The sequence below is a fragment of the Cottoperca gobio genome, chromosome 21 (genome assembly GCF_900634415.1).
Source record: "Cottoperca gobio chromosome 21, fCotGob3.1, whole genome shotgun sequence".
Classification (NCBI taxonomy): domain Eukaryota; kingdom Metazoa; phylum Chordata; class Actinopteri; order Perciformes; family Bovichtidae; genus Cottoperca; species Cottoperca gobio.
The window spans coordinates 6276097-6301737 of record NC_041375.1 but is presented as its reverse complement, the minus strand read 5'-3'; the positions used below and the strand labels follow the sequence as shown (position 1 = coordinate 6301737).

General features: G+C 39.7%; 1 protein-coding gene across 3 annotated transcripts in view; it reads left to right on the top strand.

Annotated features, from left to right (window-relative positions):
• Nucleotides 1-25641, top strand: part of col18a1a (collagen type XVIII alpha 1 chain a) — a 74315-nt gene that overhangs the window by 17552 nt on the left and 31122 nt on the right. For 2 of the 3 annotated variants that reach the window (XM_029459663.1, XM_029459662.1), the window contains exon 1: nucleotides 15977-16403. The exons of the other annotated variant lie outside the window; for it this stretch is intronic. In XM_029459663.1, coding sequence (XP_029315523.1) covers nucleotides 16055-16403 — 349 coding nt within the window. In that variant the 5' untranslated portion in view covers nucleotides 15977-16054. Of the gene's footprint in view, nucleotides 1-15976; nucleotides 16404-25641 lie in introns of those variants that run through there. 3 annotated transcript variants of the gene reach the window in all.

The following is a 25641-nucleotide window of genomic DNA, read 5'->3' as shown; positions in this document are numbered from 1 at the left end:
TGCCTGCCTGCTGTTCCGCTTTCACATGCAGTATTTTGGTATCGCAAAGCCTGAACCAACATGATTGGAATGCTTTTTTCCCTCTTTTGTCCCTTTTTCTTGTAGAGAGGCTCTTTTGTTCTAATGGGATGATTTAAGTAGGAATGTTTTCACTTTGGGGTTTGGAGCTGGGTGTGAAGATTTAAAAGATGGACATTGCAGAAAGACCTTTGTTGGTCAGAGATGGCCTTTCTCTCCGTTTGTGGTTTGATTCAGGCCAGTCTCTTTTGCTTTATTGCTTTTTTTCTTGCATTAAGATCATAGAATATGGCCTTTTTCCTTGACACTTTGCATGGCTTTGACACATCATCTAAACAAAGCTGTCCTTTCAAATGTTCTCAATGGGACATGTCTTGATACTCAATGGCCACGCTCACTTACTGTTAAACGAACACTCCACCAATTTTACACATTAAGGTCATTGTATTATTTAACGGTTAGTACTCATTGGCCTGTCAAAGATTCATCAAGTTTGAGGAAAATAATCCTGATAATGTCAAATGTATAACTGTTATAAATATAGTGTTGTTTTCCTGTTAGAACAGGAAGCCCAAACCTGCCAATAGTGTGTTGCGGTGGCTTTGTTTTGTCTGCGGGCTTGACTGGGGTGTGATTAAGGGAAGGTGAGCTACTGCATTAGTTGAAAGAATTAAACACAAATCATACAAACAAAAGTAAGGAACATTCTCTGTCTTGGTTCTCCATGTGTGTTCCTGAATGTCTTAAATAATGTGCAACTGTGATTTTAATTTTAATCAAAAATATATTTACTGTTGCCTGATATTATATTATATTATACACGCAGTCTACAAGTTATGAGAGGTGGGTTGTCAATAGGGCTGAACATTACATTTTATCCAAATCACACTATGACCGAAATATTAGTTAAAGGTAACATGTGTCAAAATACCATTTTAAATGAAATATTGTCGTGCTGCAGAGATGTCCTGGCCTTCACCTCATATTCTACAGACTTAATAAAACATCTTTGTTTGGTTCAGATCCTTACAAATATATAATTATTTACTGTTTATTGAAAAATCGCAATTAGATCTTTTTTCTAAATTGTTCCCCGCTAGCTCTCATCCAGTGAACAAATCGCTTCACCACTCACCATCAATTCAGGATGTGTAGAATTAAATGGGAGTTAATGGCAAACATAATTAGAAAAATATCTTTAAATCTACCACACTCTTGCAACAACTGTCATTATCATTATAGCAAAGAAAAACAGTATTTATTCCAATTATGAATACACAATCTTTGGTGGTTGCTGTCATCTTTAAATTGCCCGACATTGAAGCGTAATGAAAATGTCAGCAGCTCACTGCTCTGGAGGTGCTCAGTTTGTGTGGCTTGGGATAGTCTGCTGTATGCTGATAATGAGTCAGCAGTATTCGGGGCTTTTATTACCGCTGCCTTTACTTGCTTGTTTTGTCTTGTCTTGCACAGGGGCTTTCATCTGCAAACAGTTTCTGTGCTTACAGTAGATTATGGAGATGAAGTTCCACTAAGCATGCAAAGCCACAGAATTTCCTCTTTTTTATCCCGACTCTTCCTCAACAACTCACTCTTTAGAACGGAGCTGCTGAACAATTTCCTTTGATATCCCTTTTTATGTAAAATTGGTGTTACGTTGGTTGGCTATGCTTGTGTTGTGAATATGTATAATGAATGCTCTGTGTACCTCAGGGCTCTGTGCTGAACTTCTTGCCATTGCTTGTGTTTCTGAAATATCTTCCTAAAGAAAGTGAGTCATACTGTGAAGTAAAGTAAAGCCCCAGTCTGTAGCTGTATGTAGCATTACATTCAAAGGATTCTGGAAATACGTTCAGAACAGCGTTTGTTAAACAACCTCCTTTTTTTCTTTTTCAAACATTGGCGAGTATATTGATCTCTAAGAGGAACAAATGGTTACCACTGTGACATGAATGTAATGTTAATATAAAATGTTTGATCCATCATGAAGAGAGATCAACTTTAACTTTTTTTTCATCATTTATTTTAATGTATTTATTGCTTTACCTCTCAATTTGTTGTGGATTAGGGCTGCAACTAGACTTACTGCCTTCTAGATTATTATTACATACTCGATTAATCCTTTGGTCTATAAAATGTCAGAAAATAGTGAAAAATGTCCTTCCCAGTTAGTTTCTCAAAGTCCAAGGTCATGTCTTCAAATGCCTTTTTGTGTCAGTCAAACCCAAAGATATTCCATTGAATGTGTTATAAAACAGACAAAAGAAAAACATTGCTTTAACGATTAATTGATAATTAAGTAGTTCATTTATGAAATACATTTTCTGTCGATCGGCTAATTGATTAGACCGATCGTTGCCTCCTATTGTGGACTGACGATGTAAAACAAAAGGATACCTAACTATAGTTACAATATAAAATTGATTCACAATAATATTTGAATATTGCATTTTTTCATTCTATTATAACAGTATAATCACAATATAACATAAAGTGCACATTTATTTTTCCCGTTCTTTCTCAAACACTTGTTTGAAAGGATGTTGAAGGAGCAGGTATGTGAAGCTTAATAAAGCTTAATGATTTCAGCGTGATATGTAATGACGCTGCCTCGCACTTGTCCACTAAAGCAAAAGGTTTTGTCCTAATAGACCAATTGAGGGCACTAAACGCTTGGTCGGCTGGGTAAAGCTTCTGGAAATGACTCCCATTCATTGGCATGGTCGCAGAAGAATGCTCCTCTAACGGCCACAGTCCCGGGACCTTTTGATGTTTAAACACATGCTTCACTCATTTTGGGATTAAGAAGCTGAGGAAATGGCCTGCTTGACATTGCTGGAATTACCCAATGATTTGTAAAGTCCAAGGCTTAATTCCTGCTAACTGGACTCCCTGGCAAGTGCACAGACACACGGGGACACCTTAACGTGTTAAAACCAGACTCTTCTTTGCTAGAATTACTATCTGGGTGGTTCCCACTCAGCACAACTCTCTATGTCATTATATTTAGGGATTGGAAGCCTCTATCAAGATAAAATCATCGTTTCAAGTCTCCAAATCTTCTGCATCCTATTCTCTAAGCGCAGGCATCTTTGTGACATGTTTATTAAACATAAATGTTTGTAAATCCTTCTCACACGAAAAGGCCTCGTTGTTATTGACTGTCTGGTAAAATACGCATCTGGATTTCCCCTCAATCTGTTTGCAAGTAGGAGAAGTTTCCGATGTACCCCTGCTTATCCTGACTCATGCTCTTTAGCAGCAGAACAAGGTTTGACTCATTTTGGCACGAGTGAGCGGAAATAAGCACTGAGACTCCGAGCTATCATCTGTAATGAATCCACAAGGTTTTCTTTTGATTGTTCGGTAGTTTCCATGAATCAAATTTGAACTTTAATTTGAGCTTTAAAGATAAAAGCTGTTTTTTTTCTGGACAGTAGCAGTTATAGGACTTTGACAGCACGTGTGTATGTGTTATACATAAGGTGGTTTTATAAATGAAATAGATAAATGTAAATAGTCACAAATGATGCTTCAGATCCCTGGAAGAAATGAAAAAAACGAAACACTCCTGTAAATTCATGTCTCAGCGCATCTCGTGCCTCAATCCATTCCTGGCAGAGAGATGATGGTTGGTTTGTTCTGAAGCCAAGTCTACCAGCCTGTCTGCCATGTCTGTTTTACTATACGGGTGAGAAACATTAAAGAACCAGCCAAAGACTTTGAGAGTGTGTGACTGGACATTCTCAACTAATGTGGCTAAACAGCACAATTATCCAGAATGTGAAGAATCATTAATGTCAAATCCCACATTAAAGGCAACCTGTCCACAATAACCAGATTGTTGGGGTTATCATGTCTTTCTCCTATTAACACGTAACATGGAGGGGGCTTTTAGTCTTACATCTTGCTGAATTTAATTTATTTGAAAGAATCTGGCACATTCACCAAGCTATAAAAGTCTACAGGCAGCAAATAAGATAAAGATGGAAGGTCGACATAACACTCTATGTGTACTTATAACATTTGCTATATAAATACATATTTTTGTCTCTAAGCCATCTTCTTAATTAAGTATTACCCTTCATTAAAGGCTGCCTGGGCTGAATATTGAGCTTTGTTGATTTTCTTCCTGTTTGTCTTGGTGTTGTTGCTTTAGGATCAAGCGTTCCTCCCTGCGCTCCATTTCCCTGAGATTACACTATACACAGTATTTCTCATAACCCACATTCACTGTGCCTGTTCTCATCTGGGAAAGGATAATACTAAAAACAACAACTCACACAAAAATAAATATGTGCACGAACAAATCCTCTGGGATAAATACAGTGTATATATTAGCACAGACATGTCAGAGTAACAGACGGGGCCTTTTTGAGAACAAACAAAAAGGTCAAAGGATTATTTAAAGGATGTCAGCTCTGTTTTCCATTTCTCCGCAGTCACTTACAAATGCCTCTCAAGGAAGTATCTGGATAATTTGTTCTTCTTCTGCCCATCCGGTTATGGATCCTAATCCCCAAAGTCAACACTCCTTATGCCGGACTTCCGATCTCCACGGTGTTTCATCTTTGTGGGAAGTGAGAATGACAGTGTTGTCATCACCAGCTGGCCCCGAACACAACACTGTAGCTGATCAGGTCTCAGGGTGTCTCTGTGATTGGTTGTTGAGTTGGTTTGGAAAACCTGAAATTATTACCTTCTGATCCTCAGCCATCTGCCGCTCAGTTTTGCAGCATTTTTGTTTAGTCGACCTAAACATGGCTTCGGTTAGAATCTCACATCTTTTATGAGGTGACAAAAAATGGTTCAGCATTTGGCCCCAAATTGGACCCTTTGGCCTCTTTCATGTGTGTGGGATGTCTGAGGAAAGAAAAGTTCAGACTTGCCGTGCACTGTCCTGTTAGGCAGTCCAAGGGAAACAGCTGGTATGAGCAATTCCTCGACTAACCCCTCCACCTCCACACTCCCCGTAACTGGTGGTTACCAATGGAAACACTGTTTTCTCAATTTGATTCTGCTCTGAAACGGAAATGTTATCAGGCTGCATTTGATGAGCCAGCTAGCATTGATGTAGCATCACTTATTGTTGTGTGATTTGCTGGAGGGTTGTAGATTGTTAAAAAACACTTTTTGGGGGTATCGGTAATATATTACTTTTCGGGAATAACAAAGTAATACACCGCGTTACTAACAGGAGTTCTGTAATTGTATTACATTTACTATATCATGTAACACATTACCAGCTGAAATCAACTGTTTTATTCATTTCTTTCATTGTTTCATTAATCTACAGCGCACTGCTCCCACCAGAGAAAGAACCCTGGCAGGCGATTAAATACAATGTGGTAACAAATAGAGATGCAGCGATACAGATATCGGTCCAATACTTACTCAAATGGCTGGATCGGGTATCAGACACCATTATTTTAATAAATAACAATTCAGCACCTTTTATATCTATGTATTTATTTGTTACATTTGTTTTACAAAATTAGAAAAGCAATGTTGAAGTCAAGCCTGAGGTTGCAGTACACATACAAGAATGACACACAGTGAGGCGTACAGATTGTTAATTAAACACTGGTATCAGACCGGTGCATCCTGAGTAACCACAGCAGGTGAATGTATGACTGTGCCGGCTCCAAAAAACAATGTTTAACAAATAGATAATAAAAAGCAAAAGGATGATGTAAGTCTGTCATACAACAGCAGTTAGAGTGTTGATAGTTCAAGATATTCTAAACAAAGGACGGCCATTCGCGTTGTCGCAGCGCTGCCAGAGAAAAAGGCTTTACGGACACACGCCCTTCGGCTATAACATATCAGCCACCCTTCAATTTCTAATGAACTGCAATAAACTTGAACTTCTGTGCTTTGATCACTTGCTATGAATTGCTATTTTATAATGCCAGTCATACTTAGAGAAAGTAAAAGTAGAGTAACACAATACTCTACACACACAGTAATATTGTTAAGTAACTTATAATAAATAAAGTAACTAGTAATATACACAATTTGAAAGTAACTTGCCCAACACTGCCAAAGACAGCCACTAAGTACATGAATACATACAAGTTAAAATCATCAAATGAAACTAAACTAGAGCCAAGTAGTTGGTAGTTAGAGTAGTTAGAGTAGTTAGAGTAGTTAGAGTAGTAGAACTTCTCACACACGACCCTTACAGTCCTTTATCATGAGCCAGTGTGCAGCTCCAGCTGGAGGTTAGGCGCCTGGCTTAAGGACCTCTTCTTGCCAGTTCATCAGAGGAGATGACACTGTCACTCATTTATTTCCCCCAATCCATATTTTCCCAGCTGGTCTTGGGAGTAAAACTTGCAACCCTCCAGCTAAAAGGCCCAGCTCTCTGAGCTGTAACCACCTGGGGCCTGCAAACCACCCTGTGCACTGCCACAAAGAGAAGAACAACCCTGTTGACTGTCTTGAAGATGACAGATAATAATACTATATCTAATGTCTTTTCTTTCACCTCACATGTTCCTGTTAGAATGCCCTTATTTAAATCACACCCAGACATTCTGTAGTAAATATGTAGCTAACCTGAATGTGACATTTCCAACTCTGTGAGCCTGTAACCCTGCCCATATTACACAAGCAGAGTGTCTGGATTCCAGGTGTGGGAGAGTCCCTCTCCATTCTTTTCAGGTCTAGAGAGCAGGTAAATGATTTGTCAGAGGGGGATGACCCTTCACTTCAAGTTCACCCAAAGTCCCCCCGGCCGCCGAGTAAAGAATGTACTCTTAGATGCACATGATAAAGAAATGAACAAAAAGACAAAGTTTGTTAAGAACAAGTACAGATATGTTGCAGTGGTTGATAAGAAGTGTTGGTAGAGCGGGACATTATTGTTGATAGATTCAAATGTACTTGTATAAGTTTTCTCAGCAGTATATTGTGTTTCTTTACCGGGTAGGGTTGAGCCAGACCATAAAATTATTCACTTCATTCAATTCCAGTATTTGGGCCACTTAAAAAAAACAAAAAACAACCTTTGATTTGTCCTTACGCAGTTTCTGCACTGAGTGAAGGTGACTTTGTGTGGTTTAAACCTTTTTCAGGTTTGTTAGAAATCCCACTTGTAGTTCCTATTCCTATTTTAATTCAGTCCGATCTTGAAGGAAGGTGTATTGATTTAGTAGGGAACTTTTTACTTTTTCACAAACATTTTGTAAATCCATACTGTTATCAATAACTTGGCTTGGCAGTTTGGAGTCAGCTACATACATTACTGTTATTCTATTTATTTGTATTATTTAATATTATTATTACAAAAAAGGATAAAAGAAAATTGTCATTTATAAAGACGGGCATAGATTAACTAGACACAATATAAAGTAGCATACACAGTGATTATAGAGCTATGCTCTGTTGAAAAGAGTTCTTTTCACCTTTTCAGCACTTTGCCGCAGGTTAGTGTAACTAAATATTTAGGCTGTGTTTCCTATGAAGGCCTGAGGGGACTTCGTCATCCTGTGTGTCTGCCCAACCTGCCACTAATTTGATATTTGTGTTTGTGTGTGTGCATGCTGACGACAGTCCTGTCCTGCAGTGCTTTGGACTGTAATGAGGTCAGTGTCCCATTGAACCCCATCATAAAGCTCACAGAGCCTTGGTCTCCCTCTGCTGATAGAAAACGTGAAGTGCACAAGTGAAGCAGCAGAACTGGTGGCGTTAACCTCTTCCCCATGTCTTTGAAGTGCGTGGAGATTATGGAGATATTCTGTGTGTTCTTGGCACAAAGACAAAAATCTGTTTTGAGTGAAAAGGAGGTTTACTTTGACAGCGGTGACGATTCTATAATCTCTCCATACGTCTTCTCATGCGCTATTAAATGTCAAAGAGGCGGCAGCTTTAAGGATGTAATCGTCAACTCCCATCATTCAGGAAACATAATAACTGTGAACACATGTCTGGTTTCTCTTTGTGCTGTGACATCAACAGTGCAGGTGTGTTGAGAGTTTTGCCGGAGGCTCGGCCACCACATTGATGTAGCTGTTGAAAATAAACAGCTTGTAATTAGATTGTTATCTGTAGTGAGCATCATATTAAACAGTGTGTAGTACAGTCACTCACTCTCACCTTCCAACACACACTCATGCACAACTGCACACATTCAGAGATACTACATGTCTTTTCCTCAGCATCTTGACCACGTGCCTTATCTGCCATCAGGTGCTGTTTGCTGCTGTTTGATTTTCCACAGGTGTGTTTTTGTTAGGGGAGCACCACCTGTCTGGTGAAGTTTGCTTTTTGTCATCATTTGGTGCGATCTGCAGCAGAAGGATGTGGGACAGCACGTCAGAGAGCAGTTGATGTATCCGATCATTGTGAACGTGTGAACATGTTGTTCTTCATGACACAATGCAGCCGTCTACGCTGAGAGGAAACTGTTTGTATTCGGCCGCTCCATGAGAGGAAAAGAACATAAAGAACTGCTTTCATTCTATTGTGGTTGCATTTTAAATCAAGATCAATCAGTTTATAATAGACACCCGAGGCAAGGCTGCGGTTAACACAGTACGTCACTAGGGCTGCAACTAACCATTCTTTTCACTGTGGATTAATCTGTCCGTCATTTTCTCCATCAATCGATTAGTTGTTTGGTCTATAAAATGTCAGAAAATGGTGATAAATGTCGGTGAGTGTTCGTTAAAGCCCAAGATGCCGTCCTGAAATGTCTTGTTTTGTCTACAACTCACAAATATTCAGTTTACTGTCATAGAGGAACAAACCGATTAATCGATTATCAAAATTAATTAATAGTTGTCACCTCACCTCTCTCTCACTATCTCGCTGTGGCTCACATTGTGGACAGTAGAGGGAGCTCTTCCCCACAGCGACACCTCACAACTCTGGCATGTAAAGTGATACAACAGGCAGAAATACTCTCACAATCAGATTTTCCTAACCTGCAGCTGTAGTCCTCTGCTTACTATGTGTCTTACATCTGTGGTAAAGATTGTGTATCCCAAGGGGTGGGAATATTCTCCTTGTCAAAGATAATTAGAAAGCACCTCCTGTGAGACAGCTCTGATTGTATGTAAACTCTCCAGAAACTTCCAGAAACTAGCTACACAGCTTTTAAATGTCAGAGAGTAAAAAGCAGTCTTTCCGAGCCAACACATATAAACATCAATTACTGTTTGTTTCAGCTTGTCTCTTTTTTTTTTGAGGTAGAAGAATCAATACTGTCTGTCATTAGTTGGGATAACACCTCCCAGGCATCGTGGGCCAATTACAGCTCAGACATTTCCGGATGCTCTGACTTCACAGTGCGCTAATCAGTGGAGTCATTACAGGTACAAGAAAGTAGAGTGGGGATTTCTTAAGGGACAGCAAAGCACTTTGTTTTCAATCCTCATTTCCTGCATCACACCTCTTTTAACCGTGTCATGTTCAAAGTTATAACCAGATGATTCCTTTAATCAGTGCAGTATTCAGGGAGCCATTTTGTCTGAGAGTGATCATAAGCTGAGTGAAACTGGAGTTTCCTGATAACCGATAAAAACGTGTCCATCTTGGGAGCTGTGCGACGGAGTTATTTAGTTTATTTACATAAATGTATGTAAAGAATTTCTCTGTTTTGCTGGTTCATGGGTAGCAGTTCCCAAAACATATACGTTTCATGGGGTTTGATTAAATCTCAAGCCAAATAATCAACAATGGAACCAATCACTCATTTCTCACCAAGGAGTTTCAAACTAAGTGGAACATATAGTTCAGGGTGCAATGTATGTGCAGCTTTGATCCGCCCTGCTAGATTAGAGATTAAATTAAAATGTTCAATACATTAAAGATGGTACAACATGGGCGCCTCCCTTCTATCCCATATACAGTACCAATTTCCTATACTGTAACTGTTGTTATGGCCCCACAGGCTGCATATTCTTCTGTTGTTATGGAATGTGTCTTATCCAGAGTGACAGCCAAGCTGTTTCTGCTTGCCTGAGCAGGACTGTGAGGAACCCTGCAGGGCTCTGTCTGCCTGCCTGTCTCTTTCTACGGGATACTGGATTGTTCAGCGGAGACGATTGAAAGATGTAACCCAGCAGCCTCTAAAGCAATCTGTAATTTTTACTTCTTTTCAACAAACAGTTGCTCTTATATTCAGGATCTGCAGGGATCTCAGTGCTTACCTTTGAGTTTGGGGAGATTGGATTTTGTTTTCAAACTCACTTTTCTTTTAAGCTTTAAACACATTCAAAGTGCTGTTTCCACTACTTTCTAACATTTTATTGAATTAATTAATTAATCGATTACATAATTGGCAGATTAATCGATGATGAAAGTAATCCTTAGTTGCAGCCCTAGTCCACAACACATTCCCTGGTAAATAAATGAGCACAATAAATAAGTAAAGAAACATGTAGCCTGCCTTATATTTAAATAGAGAGTGAAAACACTGCTGAACAGAGGACTTATGTTAAGGCTTTACACTGGACAACCTTTGCATGCACACACCAAGCTTTACCCTAGTTTACATCAGTAGTCTGAATGCACTCTTTAGCTGCAGCTCTTCCATAGACGATGAATCCAAGACATTACAATAGTTATCATGTCTGAATTTATATATATATTTATTTATACTGCAAGTGAGGTTTCTCACTCACAACCTGCTCCTGCAGGCCACTCTATTTGTGGGAAACGGGACCCCTTTCCCCCCCTAATCTGATAGCTGTGACCTTCTGACCTCCATTCTGTTAGCCAACCCCCCACCTCTCATTCTCTGGCTGCTTCACACAGTCAGTGACACACATTCACTGGTTGGAGATCTTAGAGATGTGAAAGATGTCATTTGAATTAGTCTTTCTTTCAGGCATGGCATTTGTCCTGTGTGGAGTGGCAGTATAGAAGCACTATATATGTTTAAGGGCTCAATCTGCTGCTGTTGAGTTGAATTAAGTTGAACCTGATAGCATACATGCATACTGCTGATGTGTAAGGCTGTAACGTTGTTTTCTGAGTCTGACACAAATGCAGTTTATCCTCCATTATCAGCACAGGATCAGTGACTGTCTTACTATCTGGTGTGGCAGATTCATCTAGCAAGGCTACCCTTTACTCAATAGAAGTAATCACACTAATTCCCATGGGACATGAAATAGCTGATTGTGCCTTTAAAGAGGGGCTAAAATAGGTGAATGCTCTCTGTCTTCAAGATTCACAACAGTATTAAATGTAGCTTGAAAACCTTTGAATAGTCTCATTACTGTACAGTGATTCACCACTCTGTTGCTCAGGGATACGGGGATAGATGAGAGAAGTTTATTTCTTGCGAACAGGACAAATCATCCTGTAGAGAGGATCTTCAGATGATGGTATTACAGGCATTTCCTCATGTGTTTTTGTTTCTCCGGTTGATTCAAGACGAGATATGTTTACATTGCTGTGACATGCTGTATGGCTGTAGCTGTGGGTGTGTGTGTATGTGTGTGTGTGTGTGTGTGTGTGTGTGTGTGTGTTTCAGCCATGTGTTCACTATAGTTTGTGTGTCTGTTTACACTGCTGCTCAGCTGTGACATGCTGTGCAGCCCAAGTTTGTGTGTGTGTGTGTTTGCGCACATGTATTTTAACCACATGTGGGCTTGTTCACGAGTGTCTGTGCACATCCCAATTTGTGTGTGTCATTAAAAAACTCCCAGCTCTGAGTGCCTCGGAGCTTAATGCTTGTATAACCACTGAGACAGTGACTACACTATGACTCACAGCGACAGGTCTACGACCCCCACTTACTGAAAAAACACCAGTGAAGGTTCAGGCAGGGCTGCCAAAAGGCCCTGTAGCTGCTCCAAGAGCTACAGAGAACAGACCCTCACGTCTTTGCATTGTCAATGTGTTGTAACGTGCATCTAGCATCCATACTTCTCTGTGTGTACAGCAGTCAAATGACTTGCAGTGTTGTCTTGCAGTACAACCCTTCATGCATGTAAAGAATGATGAAGTTGCAAGATTATTCTGTGTTTTACGAAGTTGAACAGTTCAAGTGTTAAGTTAACATTAAGGTCAATAGAGAAGGTTCATTGTGAATCGCATTTGAAACTATACTCCCCCTCTTCCCAGTGCCAGTTGTGTAGGAGATTGTGTTACACAACTATGCCCTCGTATTCTTAAATTATTCATAAAGGCTATATTTAGCTCTGATGAAATTGGCACTCTGCATATGAAAGTGGATATCTGAATGACAGTTTGGCATAAAATACTGCTGTGCAGTGACAGATAATTGCACGCCTTCGGCCCCTCATGGATTATGTTCAGCAGGTTTTGTTGGTGTTGTAATTAGTCGATCATTCAACCTCCCATTGATGGTCTCAGACCTCAGACTCATTCCTGGTCTTAGGTTTCACGCTTTTGTCTGTGTATTGTGAGGACAGACACTGGGGAGGCCTGGAATTTCAGTTCATCCCCTCCTCAAACATCTCAGGATTTCACAGGTCGCAGACATTACAGACATTTATAAGGAATGCCACTTTGTAATATCTACATAATCGTGTAATAAAGGTTTTACTTTTCTTAAAGGAGGAGAAATAAACCGTATTCTTGGTAAAAACAAAGAAGTAATAAAAAAATGGAAAACAAAACAGTAAATACATGATGTTAGTATTTTTAAAGTCTGATTCCATATTAACCGACTCCCTAGCCAAATATTTATAACATTATTTTAAGAATAATGATGTGATGGATTCTTAATGATCTTGTTTTTCTCACTCTCCTTGTAAACATTTAAGATTTTAAACAACATTGTAATATGTTCTTGTTTAACGCGTGGTGTTTGTGTTCCTAGTTGCTGATTTTTGGGTCATTTCACCAAAACCATCTGCGTATTGAGCCATGAAGATCATTTAAGTTGTATCTGCTGCGAAGGTTTCTGCCACCACCTTAATTCCATTAAATTATGCCAAAAGCACTGAAGAATTTCATTTTATTTGTAATTTGGGTGAAGTGACCCTTTAGGTCACTAGAGATCTCTGCTGAGATTATGGTCAGCGACCATCATGTGAACTGTGTTAAAACCCTTATTAAGACATGCTATTGCACAGTAGTCCCCAGAATAGGAACCATTTCATTGGTCACGTTATATTTGACTTATACCGATGTTAAAGAAGATGCAGCTCTATAAGTCTACTATGAGATTGTATATGTTAGCCATGTGTGTATATAACATCAACATTGGTTACAACCACATTTTTACCAATACATTTTTGAACATAGTCATTGCATCGACAACAAATGCTCATCCGATCAAACAACAAAATTCCAATTGTTAGTCCCAGAAGGTTTTTTTTTTTCACTTTCTGAAACAACCCACATACAAAGGATTGCTTATCTGATCAGTTGGATTTCCACAGAAAAAGATGTATCATCAGCAAAGTTCAGTGGAAGTGTTCCTTTGTTCACTCTGCCTTCTATCTTCGATGTAGAGCACAGTGCAAACCTTTCAACCGTTGTTACTGTGAATACCTGTACCAATTACAGATTCCACTCTTAAAAAACAGAAATCTTTTCCCCGTGTTGTCATTCCATCTCTCACAGCCTGTACCGGCAACAGTAGACATTAAAGGGATGTTGAAAAGAGGGACTTTTGACAAAGTTAAAAAGGTATGTTATGATATCTGCAGATTACCTGTGCTGAAAAAACTGTCACTCTACAAGCGCAAAAGTACCACCTCCATTAAGTGCAATTTTCTCTTTTCCTTGTCAGGTTTTTCCATAAGTAAGTAAGTAGACCGTTTCCTGCTTCTAAAGTGACAGGCTATATGCTTGGCCACCCAAGTCTTTTGGCAAGTTTCCCATTTTCAAAGTCAGGATGAACATTTCCAAACTCCAATCTTATATCTTTTACTGTATTACAAAAACATCTTCAGGCTAATTCATTGTCATCTTCAGAATAATAACACTGATTGGAGTCTAATTCTCTTTCAGACTATCTCTTCTTGCTGTGTGGATTATGTGAGTCATTACAATTTGGCCTCTTGTGTAGTTAAAAGAACAGGAAGAAGAAAAACATGCTGGTGGGACTCCCCACAGGAGTTGGAAAGTGTAGAACAGTAAAGGCACGTATGCTGTCATTAATTCTTGCTGAAGAAAGTCTCTGCTATTTTGTTTTTGTTCCGAAATCCTAGATTAGAGCTGATGTTTAAGGCTAATCACTACACAGATTGTCTTTCCCACAGAAAAATGGCATTCTAAATCTTTTTTCTCAAGCAACTGCTATAATTACATTGACAATTTTTTGACAGTTTTAGACTCTAAAAAGCTTAACCAAGCAATTGTTCACTCTGAAATTTAGAATTTGCTTGGTAAGAGTGTTAACCCCTTCGTGCCTAGAGGGTCAACTAATAATTACTGTAATCATGTTACAACTAGCCTCTTAGAGTTCTGCCACTGAGCTGGGGATGGAAAGCCGTATATCTTCTATTCTTGAAGTATTCTTTATAAGTTATTTTAGTGGAGGCAGATAGACGCTTTTTCTTTTTTTGTTCCCTGAAGGAACAAATGTTCTTGTAAATAAAGATCACACATTACCTCAAGACAATCACAAGTCCCTTAATCATGTTTGCCCAAAAGGAAGCTACTTTTCATCCTATTACATACAATGTCTGTCTTTCTTCAAACTATGTATCCGGTGCAAAAATAGCTTGGCCTTGTGATTAAAAAGTGAGCTTTAATGCTTTATTTTTCTTTAAAGCAGGTCACAGTGCCTTCTTTTCATGTTTTTCTTTTTACAAGTTGTCAATATTTTCCATCTCCTCAATGTCTTTAGTGTTCACCCTCCCCCTTTTGTTAGACCAGACACACACAATCTTGCAGACAGGGGTTAGTCGGATCATCAGTGACCCCGGGCCATGGCGAAGAGCTGCAGGATGAAGTTGTCAAGCTTGTGTTAAGACATTTATGCATCTCAACATAAGCGCCTGGAGCCTTTATGGGGAGGATTGCATGCTGTGCACAAATGACCCAAGTTCCTTTCTATCAGCCACTGAGGTTATACGCACAAAATGCCTGCCTTTATTTGAAACCCTGGTTCTATTAGAGAGACCCTTGCACAGACCTCCTGTTCCTTTTTCTGACTAATCTCCCATTAGCAGATGTTGAGGGTCTCTGTCAACTGATCACATAGGCAGTATGAGAAACCAGTCTGGGCAAGAAAATCAGGCTTGGATTACTGTGTGAAGTAATGCCTTGAATTTGACACTGTCTTCAATCTTAATTAATTAATTAATTAATCTTAATGTAAAGACAAATTGTAAAAATGTCCACTGACTCTGGTGGATTGAATTTACATTTAGTTGTTACAAATTGATTTGTTTAGATATTGTTTTACCATTATAACATATTACGATAACTGTAATAAGATATTGTTGTAAACTTGTTAACATATATCAACAGCAATTTTGCTCTGTAACTGTTTTCTATATTGCAATGGAATGGGACTCATTTAATCTATTGGAGGGAATTAAGCACAGCGCCTTACATTTCAAACTTTCACCATAAAATAGCATTTTTGTTGAACTTTTTGTTGAAATCAGCAAATCACATAAGCACAACTTTAGCTCCCACTGTAGTTTCACAAAGTTTGCAGTTTTTTAAAGATCTGTAGTTTCCCATTATCATGTTTTAACAAAGAGAACAAGTCAAGGGGAACAAATTGCCCTTCTCAGTAAAACACTGAAAGCATCAGTATTGTACACTGAAAGGCAAAGCTGCCGTAATTCTAAGGTATCAGTCAGCAGGAGAGATTACTTTTCACTGCTGTGACAAAAGGAGAAGGAGGAGGAAGGAGGAGTTAGGAGAAGAAATATTGCCAGGGCAGCCAATACAGAGCACACCTCCTCCTGCTCTCCCCCTTTACTCGTTTGAATGGGGCACTCCTCTTCACTTTTTCTCTCTGCCTAGTGGAGTGTGTGTGGAGACAGAGCTGGAAAGTGTGTGTGAGGAGTGTAGTGGCAGTGTGGACATGTCACAGTTCACTCTGGAAGCCTGATCAAGTGGGTGGACGTGGTCAAGACTTGACATTATGCTTAAGATGAGGACCCAGTTTGGAGTTTTGTTTTTGTTGACCCTGTGGGTGGTCTACTCTGATGCTTGGTTCTGGGGCTGGACTGGTACTACAACTTTGCCCCCAACAGTGGACCATGAGGGGTCTGGCAGTTCAGCAGGTAGTGGAGAACCACCATCAGAGAGTATCGCAAGGGTTGGAGCGGAGATCATTGATGAAGGACATGGGATCCAAAATGTTATGCAGACGTGGGATGAGACCACTGAGGGACCTCGACTGACCACTCTAATACCTACAACACAACCGGAGAATGGTCGTGCATCAGAAAAGGGAACAGCAGGGATTTCGTCACGCACACGTAAACCTGGTAATGGCACATCTTCTCTAAAGGGTATGGGTTCTGAAGGATCTGATCATTTAAGGTTTACAGGAGAAGGTTCAGGACTGGGATCTGGGCTTGAGTCTGAATTGGCACCAGACACTGGGTCAGGTCTTTGGTCTGACTCTGGATTCAAGTCTGAATCTGGATTTGCAACAGGATCTGAAACTAGCTGGGGATCTGGCTTTGAAACACAGGGGTTTTCTGAGGAAAACCAGCTAGGAGTAGTAATGCCCACTGATCATAGGGGGTTAGATGAGTTCAAATTGAAGTTTCAAAAGAATGTCTGGATCATTAGTAAAAGCACAGATGAGGATGATAATCTCAGTAGCACAAAATCAGAGCAAAATCGTGATATTTCTATATTTTTCAAAGCCCCCAATAACACTAGCAGAAATAGAAAACTTAACAGTAGACCAATTGTAGGCAACAACTCAGTAGAGACTACCCAGGTACCTAAGAATATCCAACTAGTGGACGTTACTCAGTCACCAGCTGGTGAATTAACAGCTAACCAGGAAGCTTTAGTTAACCAAGTGTTACAGACTAGACAAGCTTCATTCCAGGCACTTTCTACAACCCAAACACCAACTAATACCCAAATGTTCATTACCCAACCACAAACGAGCAAGAGATCAGACACTGTCTTAATACCCATAGCTACCCAACCTCAAATACAAGCATCAGCAACTAGCCAGAATGTGGTGACCAGCCAAATTGGTCACATGTTAGATGCTACCCAAACATCAGTAAGTGAGCCTAGCCAAGCAATCTTAATTAGCCCGACTGCTGAAAGCCTCAAAGAAGTAGCTAAATCAGCAATTGTTGTAGGATCCCCACAATGTGTGCTGCTAGATACTGCTCTCCCTTTCTGCTCCTCCATGGTTGGGAAGAGGTTTGTTGTGCCCAATTACCTAAACCAGAGCAGTGTGGAGGAAGTCCAGGTACTCCTAAATGAATGGACATGGCTGTTGAAGTCACCTTGCCACCATAGTTTGGAGTGGTTTTTCTGCCTTCTCTTGGTACCAAAGTGTGGTGATCAGCCGCTGTTGCCTTGCCGGAGTTTCTGCGAAGTCTTGAGGGACAGTTGCTGGACACTCCTGGATGAGGGACGCCTCCCTGTGGAGTGCCACACTCTACCAGATGAAGAGGATGATGGGTATCAGTGCTTGTCAGTTAGTAACCAGAAAGGTAATCACTGGTTCAAATGAATCCCAGATTTGTGATTCATTTTGAACCAGTTTTCGGTATCCCTCCTCCCCAGTTTGTCTGGTGTTTCCTCCCTCTACCCAATAGCTGATACCTACCCCAAAAACGGACATTTATCTCCCTGTCAGCACTGTCAAGGACATTAACAATACCGTGATTCCCATGCACAGCTAAATCCTTTTAAAAGAAAAATAAGCATGCTTCATGTTTGATGGTCCTGTTGTTGAAAGGTAAAAAGTTCTGGCTACAGCCTAACAAGCATGGTGCCAGCACACCCTTACAGTGTTGCATGTATGTGCTTCCCTTGTCCTTTGGATTGCATGTGACTTACTACTTGTAGGTCAATATAACATACACACACACACACACACACACACACACACACACACACACACACACACACACACACACACACATACACACACACAGTACAGTGGGTTTAGCGTTCATTACAAAAACAACTAATGTATATTTCTTGTAAATGATCAATTCAAAGGGTAATCATTTGTTTTGACATTACATGGTTTGTACTTTCTTTATATCCTGTCCTGCCATGCATACAGTCCATAGTGTTAAGCAAGCCTCAAGCATGACATGCCACACAAATGTAATGTGAATTGAAAGAACCTCCGTCATCTAATGTAACTACAGTTCCTTAATGCGGATTCCAGTAACATCAGAAAACATAAGCAGTAAAGAAGACATTATCTGTTTCCACACATGATTAATTTATAAGGAATAAACCAAAATAGTATTTTTTCTTATTATCCTTAATGCATCTGGAATGGCAAAAGACAGCGGCCCGTCTTCTGTAAACAATGCATGAAACACTGTAGATAATTTGGCATGTAGAACTGCACGTCTCTTTTGACAGCGGATGGACAGATTAGGTTATCATGCATGGGAAGCATTCATGCTTGCATCAGTGGTTTTCAGTGGGATGTCAATTTTACAACTGTGCTTGGCAAAAGTATTTATCACAGCTTGAAAGTTGCTGTATTAGGGTAAAACATTTTACCAGGTGAATGCATAGATTCAATGAATACCGCATGTAACAGTTTAGAGGAACTCTAAAAGTAGTGTTAGAGCTGCGCCTCAAATTATGAACATCTTTAAAGCATAATTCCATTTACTGGGAAACTGCACTCCTCTTTAACTTCATATCACAGGGAGTTCAAGACTGTGTCTTTTTACAGCTTCACTATCTTTCTGACAGCTTGCTTCAATGACAGACATGAGTGGACAATATCTCTCTGGTTCCAGGACTTAGTGATGCATCTGGGCCCAAATAGATTTTATTTGAACTGTCTATGTGTTGGTGTTTAAGGCGGTGATGTTAGGCTAGGGCTAGGTTTTATATGTTGTTTTGTTGTTAAATGCCATAAAAGTCTAGTTTTAGCTCTTCTCGCTAACTGGCTTAAATGATCCATATGTGTGTTAGCTAACATTAATATATATGTATTGGCTTCTACATACAGCAGCCCTGACATTGCTGATTACAGCCTAAGGCAAATTAAAATGTATGATATTGTTTCCAACTTTATAACCCGAGGACAGCTTGTATTGTCTCTCCAAAAGCCGGTTCACCACTATGACGTGTATGTTGGGTATCACCTGTTGGAGTAGGCTTAAGGTATCACTGGAGTGTTTTCAGTCACTCTAAATCATTCTTGGACAGACAGAAAGCCACCACAGTCGAGACCATCTGGTACCACTCATTCAAACACAGCCATTTTTAAAAATCTACCAATGGACACTGCCTAGCTTAATGTAAAGTTAAGTAAGGCTGAATAAATCCTCATGTAAGAAAATACTTTGCTTTTGACTTACTTCTGTCAATGTGAGTTCTCCTTGCTCCCAAATCCTAAAGATAACTAAACTTCAAAGTCAGTTAGATGTTGCCTATATGAGCATTTGAATGTGTCTTTGCCAATGTCTCACTGCAGCAGCCAGTTGTCATACTGGTAAATGTTTTAAGTAATTAACAGGTTGGTGGGCTTTGGCTTACAATTGAATGAGGTCACACACAAAAAGCCAAGATAATGTGTTACACAGCTCTGTAAATGTGAGCCCTACAGCCGAAAATGCTTTTTCCCCAGTTTATTAGCCCAATAACTTTCTCTTGGGCTGTTCTTTGGTGCCCATACCCACTTAGGACACCTTTGACCTCTTAAATTCACCGATCAGAACTCCTGCTATGCAGTGTCTAGGAAGCTTTTTACGATGTGCTCTGTTACCTTGATGTGTGGGAGCAGGGCACTCATATTCTCCTTAATACCACCCCACTCCTACATCATATAACTATGACCTGTCATGCAAGAATGTCTCATGATATACTTACTTTTTTAGTTTTAGTTTTAGTTTAGTTTTATTTTGGACGGAATTAAAGTTAAGGCCCTCGGCATTGTGCAAAAAACACAATGGAAGAGTTTATACATGAAAGTATTTGTATGTAGCCTATATATGTGTGTATGTGGGAGGTTACTGTGGGAAGATTGCAGAGATATCGGTGTGTGCATGTTAACATTGTAAGAAATCTGTCAGATGTGATCCTTATACCATGGGGGGGCTGCCCCTGTGGTAAGACAGATTTGTTAGGGCATAAAAGCCCTTTTAATGATGTTTTCCATGGTTACCAATCTCCTGCTTGAAAGATGAGCAGTCATTCATATCAGGGTCTAGAGGTCAACTGCAATTTATTTTGGTTAGCTCTTGATGGTAAAACTATATCCTGTATGAGGAACTCCACACAGTTTAGGCTCTTTAATTGATAATAAATGGATTCCTGTTCCTGTCCACCTCTGCGGTGCTCTAAACCATGAAAAGGATGTTTTCCTGTAAGATACACTGATCTTTTGGTGATATCTGCGTACATTTAGTCTTTGTTTCGTGGCTTGTTCACCCTTTTGCTGGTCTGACATGTGACTGATTTGTAGCACCATGGGTCTATTGAGCTGAGATTGATATTGTATCTCATGACTGGAAGACCCAAAGCTGGCTCCAGTTCTTCAGCGCGCTGCTTGCCAGGGAATGATTGAGTTGGCTCTCAGGAGGGTTCCAATTATGGGCACAGTGTAGTTCAACTTCTTTGCTGCCAGAAACTCATTGCCCCCTCTGGTTTGTTTTGCACTGGTACAAAATGCAGTAATGAAGCACAGGGATGTCTTGAGCTGGATAATAGCCAAATTGTGACACTCTCAAAACGTTTTTAATAGTTTCTTAAAGGAGAGTGGTGCTGTCTCAGGATTTTGAAACTATTTAGAGGCATTTCACATCTGCCTCTGTGAATATCATACGTACTATGTTCTTCCAGAGACATATTAATGAATCTAGCGGTATGTGGTAAGGGGTTTGTTTACAACCCTGCCGGTTGCCTCAAAGTTCGTCACTTACAGGTAGAAAACTTGAACAGTATCATATGACTCCTTCCCCTAAAGAGTAAAGTGCACAGCTTGTGGTAGGCCCATCTTCCTTTCTGTGGTTTGAGAATTACAGCTCAGTCTTCAGGGCGAGCCAACATGAAAACTCCTTCCTTGACTGTGATGTGGTTTTTGGTTTGATATCTTCTTCTGAGCATCATCAGGTTAAATATACCGCAAAATTTGCCCAGAGAATATCATTTGCAGAAAGAAAGGACCATTTATTCATGGTGATGAAACGTACCTTCATATTGAAAACATCCTGTGTTCATTTTTTTCAATTTCATGATATGATAGATCATGCATCATGTAGTAGAACCTAGTTTTGGTTATAGAGCTATTAGAGAGTAAATTCCCCTATAGATATAATGTTGCTATAGTTTATATAGTATGTAGGTTCCAGTTATCATGGTACCATATTTCCTTGGACAAGATACACATTTTAAAGTACATTCATGAGTATCAATTTGATTACATTCTCCTCAGTGACAAAATGGGCATTTCCAGAAAAAATGTATTCCACTAAGAACTTAAGATTGATTTAACATTATAAGCATTACAATGACTCCCTTTAGCTCTGTAAGCAGCCAGGCACACATTGCAAGATCAAAAGGTAAGATCAAACAGGGATAACAAGCGCCATATCTTGTGACCAAATTGAATTTACCTCACTTTCAAATCAAATGGCTGAAAAGCATGACAGGCAAAGTTTGTGCTGAATCACAAGCATTGTAGACATTTTTTCTTTACAATCATGGGGCGGTCATTTTTCTGTGTCCAGAGGTGAACCTTGGCACTCCCAACGCAGGTCAGACCACTGACCAGCTTTTTTGCAGAGTGAGGGGAGAGATCATCGCCCCTGTCAGCAGGCCTCAAGAGATGTTTGAAATGGTGATGGAGCATATTCACTGAACGTTTTCTGGGACTTACCAGATGTTCAAATGTTTCCCCATGGATTATGCAGGATCCTGTACTTCCCTAAGCTGTATATACAGCGTCACACTGTATATACAGCTTTATCAACAGGGTATCACAAACTCTGGTACCCCAAACTGGAATGTTAGGAAATGAAAAGAGCTGCGTTCCTGCTCAGTAAACCGCCTTCTTGACAAGACAAACTAGCACCATAAACCCAGCACCTCTCCATTCATCAGCAGTCCTTTCCTTTGCCCGATTGGCCTTGAAGCTGTCATTGGTTAACAAAGCAGGGTGGAAAACCTGAATTGAGATTGCACTTAAAATGCTAATGGTGAACCTTTTGTACACCCAACAATTTTTGATCTCTGTAAAGGAATGACTGTCTGGTCAGTCGCTGACAATACAGGCATCAGCATAAGCATTCCTTGGCAAGCCTAAAGCAGGCCAAACCTTTTCATCTGCTTTAGATCCGGTAATGAAATAGTCTTTATTTACGCCTCCAAGCTCTCTTTTTTTTCTTTACTAGCGTCTGGCACAATTACATCAGGAGTAAAGAGTGATCATTTTGGCATTTAATGTTTGATCATCGTCTGGTTCACATGGATGTTTCTTCTTTTTGGTCAGTGTGAGTGATGACCAATAGGTGAGATGTTTCACTAATGAGGGGTTTGCAAAGCTTAGAAAGTGCATGCACGTGGGAGGATGTCAGCTGGTCATTTGCCAAATGCATAAGAAAATCAGACGTTTGAATTATAGGAGAAAGATGCTGCATGTATGACCAACCAGACGGATGTTTCAACCTCACATTACAACTTAGTACTGACCTTGAAGTTTAATCTGCATACCAATCTAATATGTTTCATAACCAGCTGTTAATGTATGCTTAGCAAATTGCATTTTTCTTGCAAATGATTGAAGAATTTGATTTTCTGCCGATACAGACATTTTTCAGTACAAATGTTTTCATTGACAGAAGAAAGAGTTGCGACACATCCTCAGTTCTTGAGTGTTTCTGCTTTAAAAATAGCTTCCATGGACGATTACAAAATCAAAATGGTGTGCTTTCCCACGTAATGGATTGCACCACTGGACTACTACAAAGTTTTGCCTTTTTCAACCCTAGTCTGGCAGAAATTGCGCACATAAGAGGAAACCAGGTTCAGACATGTGAGCACAGGCCCACCGAAGAGACCCTCGAGGTTTGTCACTCGGACTATCAGAGTATACATCTGGTTGGCCTGGTGCAAATTACTTTGTTGTTAACTGCCATACATGCAACAGTCAAGGATTCACGGTCGGCCTCAGGTGTCCGTCATTTCATGATTAACTTTTACTAATTTAGGTTAAAAAAGTCTGTTTTATGGTCAGGTCTTGTTTGTTTCTGGATGTTAAAGTCAGAAAGGTTTATCAAGGTTGTATCAAGTGACATTTGAAGTGTCTGTTATACATAGATATTCCTTTTTTTAATCTGGGTTTTGTTTTGCTGTATTGAATAGATGGTATTGGATTTCACACCAAAATGCTATTTTGCAATTGACCCAAGGAGTATATTGTGTACAGATAACTGATGTAGCACATCTCACTTGTCAACATTTTTTCGCATTTGCTTCACTAAACTTATACTATCAGTGCTACATTTCTAAGTCTGGTGACATGTACTTATTAAAATGTGCAGTCCATTTGGTGAGGAATCTTCTTTAGATATGTCCGTCTTAATGGAACTGCATAATTAATACTTGAAAGTATTTTTATTGCTGTCCTGTTCCAGTTTGACTGGGTTCTCTGTGAGCTCAGATTCAAATGAAAGCATCTTTAGTTCTCAGACAGCGTGCAGAAATGCAGACTCTTGTTTATGGTTGTACAGCAGAAAGCAGGACCTCGGGTTCAGCTAAACACCTCGTGTGTTTAGGCTCTCAACAAAGCCAAGTGCAGAAAAAACCCCACTGATCTCATGCACTCGAGGCAGTGGGGAGGCTTTGAACCGGGCAATAGAGCAGTTACCAGGTGGTAAACCAAAGCATTTCTTCAAAGCACCAAAAACTACGTCAAGTGTCCTCCCAAAACAGTGATTTTTCTTTTAACACGAGGAAACATTATTTTTGATCAAAGCAGTAATGTTTAGGCTCCAGTTTGATGCTGGTAAAACATCTCCACCAGAATGTGAATGAACACACATCCCTCTCTGTGTTCCTTGTGTTTCCTAAACACGTCCAATTATTATGCAGTGACCTCGCCAGTCACCCAGGGTGATGGAAGAGTGAGCAGAGATATGCAGGACGCCCAGCTGTTGGTCCCCGAGTGCCCTGGAGCGCTGATATTTAGCAGATGTCACACAAGGCAGAAGAGTTTTTTTTGTGTGTGTGTCTTCATGAATGTGATGCATAGATATCTATCTTTACCTTATTCTGCACACGCTACATTTATCAGGGGTCAATAATAGATCAAATGTAAAATAAAATGTAAGGAATACATGACCCACAAAATGACCATTTGTATAGCAATTACTCACACCGTGCTATCTTACATTTGTGAAGTCAATTTAGTTTTTCTCCCAAGTCTCTACGGTGAACGAAGAATAAAAATGGAGAAAATCCTTGATGAATTGAAGTACAGTACAGGTCTTATCCAGAGGGACTTACAGTGAACTAACTACAGGGACAGTCTCCCTGGAGTAAGTCAGGAGTTAAGTACCTTGCTCAATGGCACAATGGTGGCAGCCCTGGCATTGAACTCACAACCTTCTGGTGTTCTGTTTGGAAGGCGTACCACCAGACCACTAGGCCATCACCACCGTAAATGGGGGCCTTGTTTAACAGCAGCAAAACTACTAAATCAACACTGCCAGACTCGCACAGACAAGTAGCGAGCCTTTGCAAGTGTGAGACTGTTTCTGTGGAAGTGTTTCAGCACCGATTTATTACCCATTTTATTCAATTCATCAAGATTTTTCTTTTATTCTTGTTCACCGTGAAGGCATGCTAGAAAAACAAAGTTTTCTAGAGAAAATTCAAATATTGTGGGTAAAATATTCTTTTAAATGCTAAATATTTATATGTGAATAATTTTGATCCGTTGATTACAATTTTCTGCCATAAAGTTTTGCAGAAAACACAACTCTTCTGACACCTTTGTTTCACACTCTTCTACCACTACATCAACTAATAAGGCGTAAACCTTTTTCTTAGGTAAATACAACACAGCACAAATATAAAGTCTTATTTTTGTGTAAATAAGTAGTTTAAAGTAGTTTTGATATACTGGGAGCTAAATCAATCAACTCTCATCACATGTATCTTCTAGAATATGACTTTAAATATCCCTTCAGAATCGGAAATACAACTTTGGCGTTAGCTGGTCTTGTCTTTGGAAAACAATGTCTGCTGAAGTGATCTGCTTGTCTCACATGGCCTATTCCTTTGCCTTTAATGGGGACACGTCAACCCTGTCCATAATTCTAGAAGTTATAAACTGGTTTGTTTGTTTGGTGTCCCCTCAGCAGAGTTGCTTTGCCAATGACTCTCAGAAAAACATACAGTTTGGTTGCAGGCAGTTGCAGGTAATTTTCCATCTACATTTTACAAGATGTGTTAATGCTCTTTATATTACTGTTAAAAGGGAAAAATCTTTGACCAATTATGTTGTTGTTCTAATACAACAAAGACTCAAAATACTACAATCCT